General features: G+C 38.7%; 2 protein-coding genes across 8 annotated transcripts in view; one reads left to right on the top strand and one right to left on the bottom strand.

Moving 5' to 3' along the window:
- Nucleotides 1–15,353, top strand: part of myripb (myosin VIIA and Rab interacting protein b) — a 165,396-nt gene extending 150,043 nt beyond the window's left edge. For 3 of the 7 annotated variants that reach the window (XM_042510334.1, XM_042510332.1, XM_042510333.1), the window contains 9 exons: nt 798–1,324; nt 2,239–2,388; nt 3,150–3,932; nt 4,237–4,299; nt 9,212–9,400; nt 9,530–9,691; nt 9,832–9,927; nt 10,142–10,202; nt 12,408–15,353. In XM_042510334.1, coding sequence (XP_042366268.1) covers nt 798–1,324; nt 2,239–2,388; nt 3,150–3,932; nt 4,237–4,299; nt 9,212–9,400; nt 9,530–9,691; nt 9,832–9,927; nt 10,142–10,202; nt 12,408–12,451 — 2,075 coding nt within the window. In that variant the 3' untranslated portion in view covers nt 12,452–15,353. Of the gene's footprint in view, nt 1–797; nt 1,325–2,238; nt 2,389–3,149; nt 3,933–4,236; nt 4,300–9,208; nt 9,401–9,529; nt 9,692–9,831; nt 9,928–10,141; nt 10,203–12,407 lie in introns of all 7 variants that reach the window. The other 4 variants (XM_042510338.1, XM_042510335.1, XM_042510337.1 and 1 more) reach the window with 3 other exon arrangements.
- A 232-nt stretch (nt 15,354–15,585) lies between these two features.
- On the bottom strand, nt 15,586–18,394 carry prlh2 (prolactin releasing hormone 2). The gene is made up of 3 exons (XM_042510023.1): nt 18,327–18,394; nt 17,570–17,805; nt 15,586–15,864 (listed from the first exon to the last, which is right to left on the bottom strand). The coding sequence occupies exons 2-3, from the start codon at nt 17,730–17,732 to the stop codon at nt 15,659–15,661; spliced, it is 369 nt and encodes a 122-aa protein (XP_042365957.1). The 5' UTR covers nt 17,733–17,805; nt 18,327–18,394; the 3' UTR covers nt 15,586–15,658.
- Between the last annotated feature and the right edge of the window lie 218 nt (nt 18,395–18,612).

Genomic DNA, 18,612 nt, shown 5'->3' with positions numbered 1-18,612 from the left:
TGCACGTTTTTTTTTTAAAAAAATGTTTAGACTATCAAAGTGTCATTGCAGCACTTATTAATTCATTAAATTGTTGCTGCAGGTTTGAACGAGGAACAGCTGCAGCTTCTACCCCCATGAAGAGAAGAGCAGGGCCCGCAGAGCTGAAGATCCTGCTTTATCTGAGTGACAGTGATATCAAACCCCCACAGAGGACATCACTCACTATACACTACAGCTGACATCTTTGACTATCACCACAAGATATTTGATCTATATTGTGGTAATATAGTGCATATCTCATGATGTAGAAACTACAGCTTTGTTATTTCAAACCATATATTATTCTTTATCGCATTTTTCCATATATTTTTATCATTTATGTTGTCAACTACTGCTGTAGTTAGCCTTCACTTGATATGCACCAAAAAGCAAAGGGAATTTCAGCATTTGTATTGATCTCATGTTTCCTTGTAATAAATGGCAAAACATGAAAAGCTCTTTGTGTTGACAATAACTGAAATGAAACATCCCAACCTGTTGTAACATTGAGAATGAGTGAAATACTGCCCACCCATTCAGTTGGACTGGGTGGTTGGAAATTACAAATTGCACCTTTTAAAGGGACAGTTAATCCCCAAATTAAAATGACATATTTTACCTCTTTTCTTTGGTGCTATTTATCAGTCAAGGTTGTTTTGGTGTAAGTTGTCGAATTTTGGAGATATCAGCTGTAGAGATCTCAGCCTTCTCTCCAGTAAAATGGAACTCAGTGACACTTGGCTCTAAACTTCCTGCTGTCTGTTCATGTTCTTCAGGTGCATCCTCGGTGCTCCAGAGCCCAGACGGTAACTGGATCGCTCTGCACAGCTCACAGCTGTCGCGGCCCAGCCTGCTAACCAAGAGGAAGAGCCTGGTGTTCAGCGTGTTGGAAAAAGAGTCCGGCGTTGTTTCAGCTTACGACGAGATGGGATCTGACTCAGAGGAGAATGATGAAAGCGGCTGGGGAGCAGCTTTGCGACAGTTCCGGCGCAAACTGTCTGATGAGACGTACTACACAGACTCACAGCACGACCCCGAGTGGACGTACACGCAGCACCTTCCCATTACCTCGCCGTCCTCTGGCCAGTACACCAACACAGAGACTCTCAACTCAGACTCAGAGGCCTCATCAGTGCTGTCCGCTTGTCCTCGCAAACCGCCTCAAAACCTACTGAGGAAGAAAGGACCGCCCGACACACATCTGCATCCTCATCATCAGCCGCTCTACCACCAACACCTTCACCAGAACTTCTCTCCATATCCAGTCCACTCAGAGGCACTGGATGTCAACTTTAATCCCAAGGCAAGTCTTTAAATTGGAATTTCGGATTATTCTGTACCACAACGTCTTATGTGAATAATCTGTTTTATATTATGAGATTCGTTTATAATAAAAACATGAAAAAAATAAAATAAAAAACATATAAAAATAATGGCATGAAATAACCAATTTCTCTGTTCAATACATTAACAATAAAATATTTTAATTCCCCTGCAGTGATGGAGGAAGAATTCACATCCTGCACTCATGTAAAAGTAGCAATGCAATAATATTAAAATAAAACATTATTAGTAAAACTATTGTGTTCTACATCTTACTGCAATAAAAGTACAGAGGAAAATGTACTCAAAGTATCACAGTCAAAGTACTTGTTATGCAAGAAGAAGAAAAAAAAACTTTTATATATGACATTATAAGATTGTACATGATGCAACAATGTGTAAACTAGGTTTGGACTCCTACAAGTGGTGACAAGATAAATCTGAGGGGTCATGAGAGCGATTATGAAGGCAGAAAAGAAGAAAAACTAAGCTCTGTGAGATAAATCTGCTTTATTTTTGTCCAATCTTTGTTATTTTTGTAAAATAATATTTACTTAGTTTTGACCTCTGGGCAATTACTCCAATTAAATCATCTGAGAACTCTTAATTTCTTTTATTTTTTTTGTAGAACTGCCAGTGTTTCATAGACACGATCACATCTGAAACATGACAAAACACTTCTCTTTTTTAAAGAGATCACAGGTCAAAAATGGTGTGATAACTTTATCATACATTTTTGTAATATAAAATGATCATGAAAGCTTGTAGCTACAGCTGTCAGATAAATGTAGCGGAGAAACAATTACGATGTTTCCCTCTGCTATTGTGAATTGGAAGTATAAAGTAGCATTAAATGAAACTTAAGTGAAATATAAATGTGATGTCTGTTCCCAGGTGATGGGAGACAGCAGCGAGGCTGAGGAGAGGCAGAGTGACCCGGTCAGAAGATCACGGCGACGCAGGAAAAGCAAGAGAGAGTCGTCGACAGAGCAAAGCAAACCTGGAGGCCAGAGCCACACACAGTCCATCTACCCATTAGCACAGGTACGATCTCACACCTGTAGTTATACTGACCTTATTAGCTACTGTTTAATCCTTGATTCTTTACAGTAAGGGACTGTTTGTTATTTATCCGAAAAAATACCCTTTTTTCACTCATAGCAAATATAGTTCTTGAAGCCAATGCAATGAGCAAACAGCACGAGTGAGAGTTTGCACCAGAACAAACGTCATGCCAGCTGTGTGTGCACTTCAGCAGAACATTGGTGCATAACAGCCACCTGTCTTATACATATAAGTCAACACATCTCACACACTCCCACGTGCACACACGCCTTATAGCTCATACACAGCCGGCATTATCAGCATGTGCACAATAACCATTTTTCCAAATAAACTGTACACAACAGTGGCATCAGCGGCAGACTGAAAAAATATAAGTGACTTGACATTGCTATTAGATTTTTAAAAGTTATCATTTTATATTTGAAAATTAAAATTTAAAAATGAAATCGTGTAGTTGAAAAAAGACCTTTTTTTCATTTGTTCCATGCATGCAGTGCTGCAGAATTTAACAGTCAGATCTCATTTGTGCAAATATTTTATTTTGGTGAGAAATTTTGTGTAAAATGTTGTTTCCCCATGGGAAGACAGAGGTGTTTAGGCTCTCTAATCTCGTCTGTAATTCTGTTGTTTGTGTACTCACTATGTTGTTAAATGATAAGCATTTGATATGGGTGTAGTACTTTCTGATAATGTTTTGCTTTCTGAGGATGAATGTATGTCCCTTTGTCTCTTCACTGAAGGAGAACAGTGGCTTTCTACTCAATGCCCTTCTGAAGAGGGGTTTAAGTGAGGAACAGTCAGTACCTGACACTATGCCAACAGCCACCGCTGCACCAGACGCCTTCAAATCTGATGCCATGACACCCGAGCCAGAGGACTTGGACACAGTGGCCCCGAATTCAGCTGCCCCCAGCCCACCACAGCCTCACTCTCTGGCTCCGGGGTCCCAGCGCTCGCCCAGCAGCTTAGGCCCTGGAGACCCTCTGGAAGAGGAGCTGCGTTCCAGACTCAGCCAGCTGGTCAGCCGTGCCAACAGCAAAGACAGCAGCTCTTCTGAGGAGGAGCGCACAAAGCGGCCCGCGGACACACAGACAGATAAAGAAAGTGACAGACAGAGAGAGAAGACAAGGCCAAAGGACACTGAGAGAGAAAGGCAGAGGGGAGGTGACAGATTAAGAGACAGGGCCAGCAGTAAGGAAAGAGGGAAAGCAAGTGAAATGATGGAACAAGTGAATGGACAAGAGGTAAAGAGAAGTGAGAGACTGATAAAAAGTCATTCAGTGAGAGAGGAAGGACGAGCTCGGGAGAGGAGGTTGGAGATAGGAGTGGAATGTTTGGAAGTAGGCGAGCAGGAGCAAAAGAGAGGAGATAAGAGAGAGCCGAACAGACAAAGTAAGAGACAACATAAAAGAGATGTGGAGAAGGAAGCAGGACAGAAAGGAGGAGCAAGGAGGAGTGGATCCAGCGCAAGTTCACCTGCAATTACACCTTCTTCCCAGGAGGGGCTGCTGTCGGACAACCAGGTAAGGAATCAGATTTGATTTGTATACCGCTCATCTTCTGCTTCTGTCGCTGCCCTGCTTGAGGAGCATTGTCTGTCTGCCGTTTAATGAACTTATTTTTCTTTCTTTTTCATTTTATCCGCGATAATTGTTCATCCTCCCACTTTCCTTCCTGATCCGTGTATTTATGTGACAATCACTGCTGCCCTTCTGTGTCCCTCATCCTGTGTCTTCCCTCTTTCTCTGTGCTTCCCTACTTTTTGGCTGGTTGTGTGTTTCTTTGTGGATATATATGTCTGTGTGTGTGTGTGTGTGTGTGTGTCAGGAGGGACAGAATGACGTGGAGCAACAGCAGAGGCTTCAGTTGCTCTCCTCTCTCTTACAGCAGGTGAGATTTTGGCTAGAAAGCAAAAGGATCTTGTAATTTCTTGTGCTGGTTTCTATGCTTGAGAACATACAACTCTTATTAAACTTCTCTCTTACCATGTACATATGTACGCATACACACACATGACACTGTGATTAGGTTGAATGACACTTTTACTGGAGGTGTAGTTTTTTTTTTCTGCAGGTAAAAGTGCTAAAGTAGAGTATCGTAGCAGAAAATGTTGCAGCTGCCTGAACATAAAGTAGTAACGTTTTAGCTGTTAGTTGCTCAAAAAAAAAAAAAAAAAACAGCAAGGTGCTCTGTCTAAATCCCCTTCTTGCAACAGTTTTCAGGAATCATACTGGAATACATCCATCACAGAAGCTGCAAATATATTTTTTTCATTTAAAAAAGACCCAAAAGGTCAGAATGCGACACAGCCACAGGCACAGTCAGGTTTTGCATAACAGGCAAAAGCAAAAAGCTTTTATTTGACCAGAAAAGGTCTGTGCTCTTACTATAGCTCTCACTGTCTTCATCGTATATTACAAAAACGAATATCCTCTGAAATGCATGGAGCTGGAGCAACCTGCCTATATGTTCTAACCATAACAATTAAAATATAGTTAAATAAAAATTACATCCTTTATTATAAAATGTCCCTTAAAGGTCAAAGGTTTTTGTATTTTGGGTTTCTTCCAAAACATGTTTCCATGCTTTGATGTTTAAATAAGACCTTATTTTTCTCACACTTTTCTGACTGAACATACCTCTATTCACCCTCTGTCTGAAATGCGCAATTTAGCACCTGTCTCTTTAAGTCCCACCCCTGAAAAAGACCATTCTACTGTGATTAGTCAGTATTTGTGGGTCTTCCACACCGTCATATGAGCTGGGAAATGACTGTTACTGCACTGTAGCAGCAGGTTCTACCTATTTATAGTGTAGTTGTGACATTGCAACCTCATAGAAGTTCTGATGGCTCTTTTAAGGGCACAGTTTCTGAGTACAGACTGTATGCATTTCTCTGTGGATTGAGCATTTTGATGCTTCCACGGTATTTATATGGCACCTATGCCTGCTTAATAATACAAAAAGACATGACTGACTGACTTTTTACAGTACTCCCAGAATCAACTTAAACAGCTTACGTGCAAAATTCTGGTGCACTGTCATAATTTTAGTAAAAAACAATTGCAACTGACTCTAAGCAGGTTTTGGAAATGTTGTTGTAGGCAAACTAAATCTGTTTGAAAACCATTGTCCAGGAATACACTGCACAAAGAAAATGAAAGAGTTATTGTTTTTTTCTTGTGACAGTCACACTCCAAAGTTACAGTTTGAGCAACATGTTGCATTACACCTTGTACAAATTGCTACACTGATAACTTGTATATTGCCTACAAAAGCATGTGAAGTATGAAAAAGTGTATATAATACATTAACCCTATTATGGTATTGAGACAAAGCTTTTAGATGTCCCCAATAACTGGAAATTCCCCATATTTTAATAACAAGATGTAATTCCACATTCCCTTAAGTTAAAGGCACTGTTCCAGTATTGATGTTTCCACACAGTAAATCCACAACATTCATGACCATATGGCCAATCCAAAACCCACACAAGGGAGGGTCATTAGACACATAAAATACATACAAACATGGACAGGCACTTAGGCCCTCACCTCCTGTACCAGTGTGAGATCTGAAGCATGTGGGTCGATGTTGGTTATTAGCCAGACTCATTAAAAGAGACCCTATGAGTAATGCTTTGCTTTTACCATGTGTGTGGCACATCTATTTCTGTGGGTTGGCACAGCATCCTTTGAAATCAGCCAGTCCGGCTCAGTTTGATCTGACTAAGGGAAAACGTGATGATAACCGTGTTTTTCAGTCTTTATTTGGATTTAGGTATGTCAGATTTACATAGAGCAGGTTTTTAAACCTGTCCCTGATACAGACAGATATATATCAACAAATTTAACCGAAAAGTTGATTTACGGATGAAAATATTAGGGCTCCACTCGAATCAGAATTATGTATCCAATCAGTATGAAAACTGAACAAAGCAGTTACGACAAACTGCTTTCAGGTCAAGATCCTGGTGAGGATAATGAGCTTGTTGAGTTTATCTATCCTGAGATGGTTTCTGATGGTTTGTGCAGAAGGTTTATGGCTGTGCAGACTAATTGTTAGATCAGATGGATGGGTTATCTTGGAAAAGGAGAAGTGCTCACAACGCTGTGTTTAAGCAGGGATACACACAATATTGGATTTTTGTCGTTATACGACATGCCAATATATAACAACTCATTTGGCAAATAACAGATACCGATATATACATACATATATTTACATACCACTTCAGTTCCCCACCTAATTTTAGTGATCACTGAGTCTCTTTTGTATTGAATTATCATCATATTATGCATACTCTTATTGTGATGGCCCACCAGCAGACAGACACATGAAATACAATGCTATTTAGGGTGTGTAATATTTATTAATTGTGAAAAACAAGAAAAAAATCCTCAACTTAGGGGTGTTTTGTACATGGTCACTTAATCAATAACATAAAAAAAACAGCATGTTTGCCAATTCTGATATTTCATTTGAAAACCAATATCTGTTGATACAGATGACGTGCCAATATTATTGTGCATCCCTGTTGTTAACAAACTTGCGACCAAAATTTGAGAGAAATGTATCTTTTGATTGCATGAAAAAAGTCATAGATGTTAAACTTAAACCTGTGAAAAATAGGAGCAAAAGTTGAGTGTATGTATGTCAGTTCGATCTTCACTGTGATGGCCTGGTTCTTTGGAGGGGATGAGAACATTAGACTCCATCAACCAACCCAAGTCAATATTTCAGACCATTCATCTGTGCTTCTCAGCCTTTTAAGATGAACGAATGATGTGGATCAGATGTTTGGTTTGCTTCCTCTCATCTCTGGCCCAATAGTGTGTCTTTTCTTATGTCCCTACCTGCCTCTCCTGTCACCACTTAAAACTCTTCCTTTCAGACTGTCTGTTTGGCTCATAGAGGGATCAATATGCATCCGATCCCACTGATCAAAGCTTCAGCCAGTCATTCATTCATTGCTTAGTGTTTTCATCTATTCAGAAACAGCTTTCTTTACCAGGCTTCTTCAGCAACGAATTATTATTCGTCACAGACAGCCTTAATATGAAAACAAGCTTGGATTTGGATGAACAAGCTGTTCCAGTTAACACTTTGAGTGGTAGCACACACAATGACTAAACAAGTTTTTGTCTGTCACATCATTGTAGGCAGAACTCTCCGACAGCTGATTAGTCCATCCATTCCAAAATGAATGAACTTTTTGGTCACTTGTTTGCAACTCATGTCCAAATTTTTTATTGCTTTTTTTTTTTTTTTTTAACAAGGTCAAAACAGATGCTTTCCCATCAGCATGTACATTTACATCTAACAGACATACAGTTGTGATCAGCTGCGCACACAAACACCAGACCTACTGTTTCTAATAGGCTTCATGGTGAAAAAGGATATTCTGTTCACTGCAAGGTCTTTCAGCTGATCAAAGCCCCAAAAAATAAAGGTTATTCAATCCTTAGGCTTTGTCTTAAACCCTTTTTTTCGCCTCCTTTCCTCCTCCTCTGTCCTCAGTGCTTCATTTCTCACCTCAACTTCTTTGTTCTGCACCCTCTAAGTGGAAGCAATTAGAAGGTGCAGGACGCAGCCGTGCATGTGCACAAAACACGAGTGACAAATGCTTTTGTGTCACCTGCACAATGGACTTTTACAGCAGCGTGAGTGCATAGGGCAGATATGCTGATAAAAACAGTCCTTTGAGGTTATGCCACATTAACTTTATCTCCCTTCCAATTTCAAATTGTGACTTTAAAATGTTTTTTCCCCAACAATGTTATTATGCCCTACAAGTATGATTGCATTATGTTACATTCCCCTTGCTTTCTGAATGAAATATATTATTTTCTTTATCATGTTATGGATTTCACCAAATATGATTTTTCTGAATTTATGTAAAGGTAGCCCATTTTTCTTTACTCATTTTTCGAGTCCTTTTGCTTCCAGCATCTCTTAAAAGGAATACCACACCAAGTGATTGGTCATTGGTATATCAATAACTCATCTTGTGTTATGTGGAATTAGAGAAAAAAACGTTGTTTTTCTCACGTCTCTACAGGGAACAAAGAATCCAAAAAATGCAAACATTATTGAGGAATTTAAGTATAAGGGGCCCACATTTAACAAAAGCAAACCAATCATCTGTTTACAAACTTTCACATAACCCTTGCCATATAATCTCATTTACCCAGTCATATGCTTAGTACTTCCAAACACATGTATTTCTGCATAAACAGCGCAGACGCTCTATTTATGTTTGTGTTTTAAATAGCAGGGTTTTAGTTATAAACGTGCACATTTAGATTAAAAAAAACATCAGTTAGCATTATGTAATATGTATTATTTGGACTTGACTGAAAAAATCCTCCACAAAATTAAAAAACAAAGATATTATGGGTTATGGTGTAATTTACTGTGTCCATCCCATTGATTTCATTAGAAATGCAAAATTTGTTTCCCTGATGAAAATGCATGTCTTTGGGGATTACTGAGCACTGATATAGTTTTGCTGTTGTTAAATGCGGACCCCCAAGACCTCAATCATCAAGAATCTTCTCTGTTTTTGGATTCTTGGTTCACTGTGCGAGAGAAATGTTTTCCTCAAGTGGGTGAAGTATTCTTTTACAATGTTTTTTAGTTTATCCATGACCCTAATTCTTGTGGCTGTTAACCTACCAACTAGATTACTGACTGCTGCATTGTGTGTTCCCTGTGTGTGTGTGTGTGTGTGTGTGTGTGTGTGTGTGTGTGTGTGTGTGTGTGTGTGTGTGTGTGTGTGTGTGTTCTTCAAATGAAGCAGAAGTACTCGGCGGCATCTCTCTGCAGCATCACAACAGAGGTGCTGAAGGTTTTGAACGCAACAGAGGAGCTGATTGGTGAGGCAGGAGGAGAGACCTACACCCCAACTGAGTCCATGAGTGCTTCTCCCATTGCCAGCAGCTGCGAGACCCGCAGGCTGGACCAGAGGCTGACCAAGATGGAGGAGAATGTAAGCTAAAGGACATCTTAGTTTTACCCCTTTGTGTATTTCCTCCTTATAAGAAAAGGCTGTGGAGATTCAGTCTTGTTGGGAACTAAATTTCCAGTGGGAAGTAAATGCCTCTTTTTCTCTGTGCAGGTGTACCTGGCTGCTGGTGCTGTGTATGGGCTTGAGGGTGCGCTGGGGGACCTGGAGAGGTGCGCCCGCAGTATTAAGAGTGGCACCACAGACACAGAGCTGGCCTTTCTGGAGGACCAGGTGGCCACAGCAGCTGCTCAGGTTCAGCAGTCGGAACTACAGGTACTGCAGGACTTGTCCCTTTTTTTCTGCAGCTTTTTTTTCTTCTTCAGTTGTGTTTGTGCCCCCAAATCCCATTTTTCTCAACTCAATGATACTGTTGATTTTTTTGTATTTTTAATTGGAGTCTGTGCCCTTTTAAGATTTCAAACATTGAGGCCAGGATATCAGCTCTGAAAACGGCTGGGTTGAATGTGACTGTCTGCAATCATTTTTCCAAGTTCAAGCCAAAGGCTAAGGTAACTTATGCACAGAATTTATCTTCAAGTGCTGGTGTGTTAAGAAACATTTACCCACGGAAAGATGTGCGCACGACTACTCAAACCTTCTACTACTGAAGTAACTAAACATAATACTAAAAGTGAGAAGATTTGAACATATAGCAGCAAGTCGGAACAATTCATTAATTTTTTTATGTGTATTAAGTGTATAAGACAAATATTATAATTACAGCCTCAAACGCTGGACTCATCACGCCATCAGAGGAGGAAGCTTCCAGCCCCTCCACTGAAAGGTACCAAACTCATTTTTATTTTACTCAAAACTACAAATGGACACAAAGATGTGTATGCATGCATAAATAAAATGTAACCAATAAGAAAAAATATAACCAAACCTCTATTGAAATTATGCACGATAATATCGGCATGTCATTGATACTGGCCGATAATGGATTTGAAATTAAATATCACAATCAGCCAACATGCTGATTTCATGCCAGTGTGACAAACCAATATTTTTCTAATTTATTTATTTTTTAATTTGACAAAGTGGACAAAAATCAACCATAAGCTCAAGTATTTTTCTTATTTTGAAAAATAAATTTGTATTACATACATTGCAAAGCACTGTATTTTATGTCTTCATCTGGTAGTGGGCCATCATGATAAGAGTTTGTATAATATGAAGTTCATTACACTGCAGATGGGACTTGATCTCCAGAATTAGGTGGTGGGAAAAAGTAAAAATATTGGTACCAGTTATTGGCCAAATGAGTTATTATATATCTGCATATCAGAGATCAGCAAAAAATTCAATATCATACATGCCTAATTGAAATAACCATACATTTTTATCTTCTCTGGGCTTTTGGCATGGATGTCTTAGTGTGTGTATCCATCTGTCTGCAGCTAATGTCACAAACTACTGGACCAATCCACCCAATATTTTGTGTGAACATGTATGACTCTCGTGGTGATTCACAATTGTTGAGAGACCTGTTTAGTGAGTGTTTTGTGTGGTCACTGGCTTCTCTTGAATGGACGGTAGGAGCCACAAATTGTCTCGACTAAAAACCTTAGCTAGTCTGTTGCAAGCAACATTTTGGCCTTCATTAGGGCTCAAAAACTGACATCTATAGAAGAGTTTGAACCAGCGAATCTGCAGATTATTCCATGCCTGATATTTTATGATCCACTAAAGTAAGGCACGATACAAGATGAATAAATTATGATTCTTGATATCCTGCTTACAGTAAAGGAGCTGAGAAGGTCCACTGAGTGCCGCTCTCTGTGATCCAGCTGCAACATGGTTTTGTTACATCTGTTTTTCTGAGTTTTGGTGTAACTGTCATATTAGTGACCAATAAAAATAAAAAAATTAAATAATTTTTAATTAGATATCCAATGAATTGCTTATTTGCGCACCGTCTATTTAGCCTTGAGTATTTTCTTTAAACACAACACAAAAGTATTTGCTTGAGTTGGAGTAGCAAGCTTTCTGTATGTAGAACAATTAAAGTTATCAGCGCAGGAGCAAAATTATATTCATACTAACCGGTTCAAGAAATGAATTATCTCCTGCCAAAGGCAACTACCAAATTTGAAAAATGATTTTCTTAAGATGCCTCAAATATCACCAATTAAACAGGGTAGAAATAATTTTCAGTCACAGCAAATTTACTAAATAATTTTCCATTTTTAAAAATCTGTGAGCTAAATGATCCGAATGGTTTAATACTTTAACTGCTATGATGTGCATCCCTCTTCATTTTAGTCATAAGTGAAGTGAGTCTTCTAACTGGTGCTGACTTACAGTGTACAATATCAGTGCAAACCAACCACAAACACTGCTTGACGGCCTCGTATACACATGCTCTGCATGTGACAAACACAACCAGAGATGGGAAGTGAGACAGAGACGAGACACTCATTCATCTTTAGTTAACATCACACATTTTGGGCTTTGTCCTAAAATAAGAGATTGGCAGCTGAATGGATTTAAAAGTGAATACAACAGAAAGGGACTAAGCCACTGAAAAGCTCCATTAGATGTAAAGCAGCCAAATGGAAACACGTGCAGTACAGGAGGATAAGGCTGTTTTATCAACCAACAAGAAGTCGGTTTCTTTTCATTATCAGTGAATGGCCTCTTTCTGTCTGGGCTGTCTTTATTTTCATATCTGTCTCTTTTCTTTCTTCGGTAGCATCTGCACAATAGCTCTGATTCAGGGTGGCTTTTTCAACACAGCTCCAAAGTGAGACAGCGGGCAGGACAATGGCACAAAATCAGTGACCAAGACATGTAATCATATCATTGATTCCAGAGTAGCGTGTCCTTTTTGTCAGTCTATGCTCTGAATTTATGGCCTGGAAGACTGTTCTGACATTTAGATACAAGCTGCCCTCATCTGATTCACATTATTAATAGTTTCTCTTTTTCTGGATGACCCAAGCTTCTTTTTAAAATACTGCTTTGCTTAATGCCGCTTGCTTTTCAGAAAAGTTGGAGCCAGAGCAGCAGGTGAAAGTGTTTCGGCCATAGTGACGGTCAGCAGCACAACGAGTCCCTCAGGGCCACTTCAGAGCCCCAGGGACGGGGACCCGTCTCATCCAGTGCCTTTACCCAGTGTCCGCCTCCAGCTCCAGGCCAAGCAGGGGCCAACACCCACCCTGTGTCCTAACAAGCACTCAGCCAGGCACGGTACCCCGTCAGTCAAATGCCTCACAGAAGGGATGACTGGCTCTTTCCTCTTTTCCACTTTCTCCGTTATTTTCTCCTCCGCACATAACATCAAGCAAGGATGACTCGACAGTCGGTGTCTCTGCCTTAAAAATCTGCAAACACTCCTCATGACCCAACTGAAAAAGAATATCTGTACAGACAAAAATAACTCATTTCCTTTTTCTATCTGTTTGCAAGAGTATCGTGATTTGCTGTACAATGAAGACGTGGAAAAATCATGTGAAACTTTCTGTGATTCAGTGTCCCAAAAAGAGGCTGAGCCATGTTTTATACTGCATCTTCCTCTTCACAAAATGAAACGTGGAAGTGAGGAGTCTTGTCATACTGTAACCCCCTTCAGAGCTTTTTTGGATGATTGTCTGTTTTCTCACACAGCTTTTAGATGGTAATCCTCATGTGGGGAATGATTGTAACACCTTCACATTTTAACCATTTCAAGAATTCATGCACTTACCAGGAAATAAGTGTTTAGGTACGCCAAGTGTCAGGGCCAAAACTTTTAGTATGTTCTTCTTGCCACTAAATTTGCTAGCTGGCAATAATGGGACACAAAGCACACTTGAGAAATCAGTCATTCTTATAAACAGTCTAAAAAAAAGTTAAAGGAATAGTTTGGGGAAATAATGTCTTTTTTGATGAGAGTTACATGAGAAGATTGATACCACTCTAGTAGAGTGGCAAGTCCCTCCCCTTCCAATGTCCCCCCTCAGACTTTATTTTAGAAAAAAATTATATGATAGACTAGTCAAAGGCGAGGGGAAAAAATATTTTTTTATACCATTAGAATTGTGCCATAAATCTCACATATGATATTTGATTTAAAATATGTTTTTGCAAGTCAGGAAAGTCACAGTTTTCATCCTAATCTATATTTTAGGCACAAATGTGATGTTGTCTTACCCTGTGTGTTTTTATCCAGCAATTTCTGGCCTTTTATTGGCTTAGAACCGGGCTTGGAAGAATATTTATTACAATTTCTTTTTTAAAATACGAATTTCTTACAGTGTGAGCTAAGTGAGCTGGCAGGAGCTCTAATAGGTAGAGCACATACAAGCGTGGTGTCACCTTTATCTTCTAACTCTTAGCAAGAAAATGAAAAGGAATATTCCCCACAATGTCCAACTGCTCCTTTAACAAATGCTGACTGTAAAGATTTGCTGAAGAAGTGTTCTCCAATTTATTCAGAAAAGGAAACTATCTGTTTTCAGTAGACACATACACACAGACACACACACAAACTACAGCCTTAATGTGGAAGCTTCAGGCTTCTACATTGAAATGAGTCGAAATAAGATTTGAGTAATGTCTGAATGTCGGACAAACTCAGCTCAGCAGAAGTCTCCCTTGGTATGACATTCGGGTTTGGTGTGGCAGCCCTCATGCAGTATTCTTCAACCTAAAGTCATTTTCTTCCTCTCTGTCATTTTCTTCGTTTACTTTTAAATGCTGTGGCCTTTTATTTGAACAAAAGAGTATTTTCATGTTACCACTTCACTGGGTCATGTCCGAACTTTTCTGTTGCATTCAGAAAATCCTGTAAAGATTTTTACATAATGAAGTCTGACGACCTATATTACAAATGCCATGAAACCATGATTTTGTTACAAGCAATTTATTTTTGTACTTACTTAACGTTTTTATGCAATACCACTGAAACACGTACTATTGCAAATTAAAGGCTTTATTCTCTCCTCAGAGGAGCCCTCCTCAGTCAGTCCTATCAGACTCTCTCATGTGTGATGACTCAAAGTGCTTTCAGTGTATGCATGCATTTACCATTTGATATTCTGCCAGTAATGACGATGGTAAATGTTTCAAAAACACGGGTGGCAACAGGCATTTCGGAGTGGCTAGTATGATTCATACTGTATTTGTACTCCTTACAAACTAGATTTGAGAATAATGCCTTTTATTTTTGGGTTATTTTTCTTTACTCTGTCACCACTCACATTAGTCAGAATCTCAGTTTAGCCATGCGTACGGCTGTCAAGGTTTTTCGCTGTGACTACAGCTCAGGAGCAGAGCTGGTTTCCTAACAGACTTGTTGAACTAAAGGTGTGATCTTCTGTATGAATGCTCTGCCCCTTCTGTTAGTGACCTTTTCATCCCAGCCTTTCACATCTCGGGGTTTTGCACATTAATCCTGTACTTTTGTCGATCTTGTTCTCCAGAGGTGTCGATGTATAAACGCATGTTTCTGGTTTTATCAAAATTGATGTAAAATTTCCCATGAGAAGCACAGCCACAAGGGTCCAATCATCAGTGTCCTGTATTTTTCTAATGTAAAAAAAAAAGAATATTATCTCATCACAGAATTTATTAATATATGTATATGTGTGAAAAGATGGATATGATATAGAATAATATGTGTATTGCCCAATCATAGTTGACCAATCTGTCAGTGTTGTGTGCAAGAGACTGTGTTTAATTGTCATAAGGCTGGATTCACACAGGAAGTTTATAAATGCTGTAACTGTGTTCCAGATACTCAAAATGATGAGATTTACTCAGAGCTAAAGACAGATCTCACTTTTGTTCCTGTTTAAATCCAATGTGAATGACTACGATGAGGTTCACTGTGCACAGCTCCACAGGCGGGCCATTCACTTTTATGTGCAATCGTTTGTTGCAATTCCATGTGACATGTTGGGAAAAATATTAACAAGCAAAAAATACAGATTCTCTATGTGCCACAGTACTCTGAGACAAAAATGTATTATGAAATGAATAAAATTTGCAAACTTAAAAGTGTTGTCTTTTAAAACAAAATGTTTCTTGTGCACCTGCAAATCAGGGAGGCAAGGTGATGAATGCATATAATCACAACATCCTGGTTTATTAATCAATATAGAATGCATTTTTATGTACAGATCACGGATCCTATCAACGAAGGCCTCATGACAGACAACAGAGAGAATTACAGGTGGGAGCAAAACAGTAAGTAACCTCAATCAAGATTAAAAAAAACGACACTGAGTTTGTGGATGAGGGGAGGAGGACTTGCTGTCACGGTAACCAATCCCTGTCTTCTCCATCTAGCACTTTCCCCAGGTCCTCTTTGTTTCTCAGGCTATTGAGCAGCAGCCCTAAAGTCCTGAGAACAGGCTGCATCCCGCCGCTGCCCAGAGTTTCCACGCTGCTGTGCCTTTTCCCAAAGCGCCCGATGGGTCTTACTCCACGCCCCACGTACCAGAATGGATCTATTTCTGGACCTGGACACCACACAAGTGCATCAGTTGCAGGTGGAACAAAGTATGTGTACAATATTAATAGTTCTTTTGGAGTATATATAATTCACTTTTGGGAAAAGGTGGGTGAGCACCGAGTCTCTTAATGCTGGAAAAAACTAATACAGTAATACAGTGATGATCAAATGATCAAACCAGCCAGAAAAAAAGAAAATTCTAATTTAAATGTTTTTAGTCTCAAATTACAGCAGGTGGACACAGTTTTTTTTTTCATGTATTTGCCAATTTTCAATTTTTTGGCTATGGGTTTCATAACGTTATCTCTTACACTAGTGCAAAGAAAATGTCCAAAATATACATTAAAATGTTTATTTTAGTTAAAATTTCTGTTCTGGCAATGTACATTAGATCATTTAAGCATACAATTTGCAGAAAACAAAGAATCATCCTCTCAATGAAAATAATCAAGTGGTAAAGTTTGAAGGTGGTTTATATGAGTTAAGCTTTTACCCATAGTCTTGTTGGTTTTTTTTTTTTTTTGTCTAGAAGACTCATATCTTAAAAAGGCGATTTTCTCATATTCTGAGCCAAATTAAAAATTATCAATTTTGTTGCATTTACATCAACCAAACTTTCCGTTTTCATTTCTGTATATATTCTGAAGGTTTTTGTCAGAGGGATTTGTTCATCATTCATAGTTTCATTTTTATAATATTTAAAACATGGCAATTTACCATGGCTGTTAGCAGTATTTTTTAAAAGTTAAAAAGAAAAAGATCCAAAAATCCCTCCGTGAAAACCTTTGACTCTAATATGACAACAAAGTGAAACAATAACTTTGAACCAGCTTTAATTAACATGAAAAGCAGTGCATGACTAATTTGCATATATAAACATCATATTTCAGAAAACTTGTAATATAAAAAATAATTGCCTTCCTGGGTGTAATCAACATGGTGATATCTGTTAGTTAAAAATATTCCCCTATTCCCCTGGGGTGTCTCCACAAACAAAATATAATTATAATTTTCATGAGAAACCTAAAAGATTGATCAGTACAATCAGACCCTTTTGTTAGTCTTTAGTTTCTTTTTTATTGTTTATACAGACTCTTGTCTAAATGCAATGTTGTCTATGTGAACATCAATGATTTTCTAAACTGATTTGATGAGTTCAGGAGTATATGAAAAAATTAATCTGAGGTCACTGTAATACTTAAAGTGCATTACAATACAGTAGCATTAAAGGGTATTTAGAAAAGCGTAAAGTAATAAAACAATCCAGCCTTAACTTCTGCAATCTAAATGAAATACTTAAGAAAATATATAGATGTACACATTTAAATTTAAATAAGTCCAATAAATAAAGCAGTAATCGCACTGTTTAGGTGAAGTAAATGGTGCCAAAATAATACCTTTAATACAGTGCATGATAAAATGGTGCATCACGAATTAGTGGATGAGAGTATTCCTTACTTTGAGCCAAGTTAAAGGGCTGAGTGGTTCTCTTTACAAACAAAAATGTGACTCCTGTAGGTTTACCTGTAGCCTTTTGACAACTAACACTGAACTCAGCTCTGAGAGCCAAAAACAGACCATAAACATAGTGCATATAACATGTTTTACTATTGTTCTGCCTCTGTCTTCTTTACTTTTCACCTCTAAAATCTCTTTAAACTACTTCAGCATATTCTGCAGGTTACAAAAAAATTAAAAAACTAATGTCTTACTTCTGTTGTCAACATTGTGAACAATGTGGAAGTCGTGCTCCACCGTGGTGCTGTGAGCGCTGCTGAAGCTGGAGGAGAGGAGGAGGAGCAGCGCCAGAGCTGCAGGCAGCCAGCGGCTCGTCAGGACGCAGTGCCGGACATCAGCCGCTCTCCCAGACAGCATGCTGTGGAGTCGCTCGAAGGCACTGGAGAGGACGGAGGGATGCTGGTCAGTAGCGTATCACTCACCTTCTCACCTTTGAAGAACATTGAAAACAGAAAGACTAGAGAAAACATGGCTATAAAAATATATAACACTCATGCAAATACAGCTAAAAAAAATCAGATAATATAATTTCAATAAAAATTTAAAATTCCCTTGTGAACATTATAGAAAAAACTGTTCTTCTTGATCATGGTGGGATAATATTAGAGATGAAAAATATAATGAAGTAAAATTAAGTAATTTAGACATCAATACTAAGCACCAAAAGCTCTTACGCTGATATTGTTTATATGATATATACAGATATATTTTACAAATTTAAAAGCAATAGAAAAGGACACACTGAAGTGAAGATTATAAACCGTCCATCCCATTACTGGTGTAGCACAATGTTTAAAATACTGTAGTTGATATAAATACACCTCTTTCATAAAAATTATTGCCTAAAAACACATAACTTCTAGAATTCTGATTTTAAATTATCAAAGTGAATCTATTAGGCTTTAACAAACAAATAAAAAGAAGCTAAAAGAAAGAACAGCAGCTTCTTACCCTGAACTTTGGTAACAGGCTGAGGTCAGTTGGTGGAGGTCTGAAGTCGTTATAGTGAGCAGGTGTGCTCCAGCTTTTATATCCATGCTGCATCCTGTGGTGGTTGGATGATGAATCAAGAACGTCAGTCACACACAGTGATCCCAGACCATAAGATGTATCAGCCCTCCCCTCTCCTCCCCTCCTCCCACTCTTTAAACCCCCTCGTCCTCTTTGAGAAAGAGAAAGGTTTGGCTTTGGAGTTTTCCTGACGTCTGTCACGCAGCAGAGCAGTCCATCACGAAGT

This window comes from Plectropomus leopardus, chromosome 21 (assembly GCF_008729295.1).
Source record: "Plectropomus leopardus isolate mb chromosome 21, YSFRI_Pleo_2.0, whole genome shotgun sequence".
NCBI lineage: Eukaryota > Metazoa > Chordata > Actinopteri > Perciformes > Serranidae > Plectropomus > Plectropomus leopardus.
The sequence above is the reverse complement of the archived record's forward strand: the minus strand, read 5'-3'. Positions and strand labels throughout refer to the sequence as shown.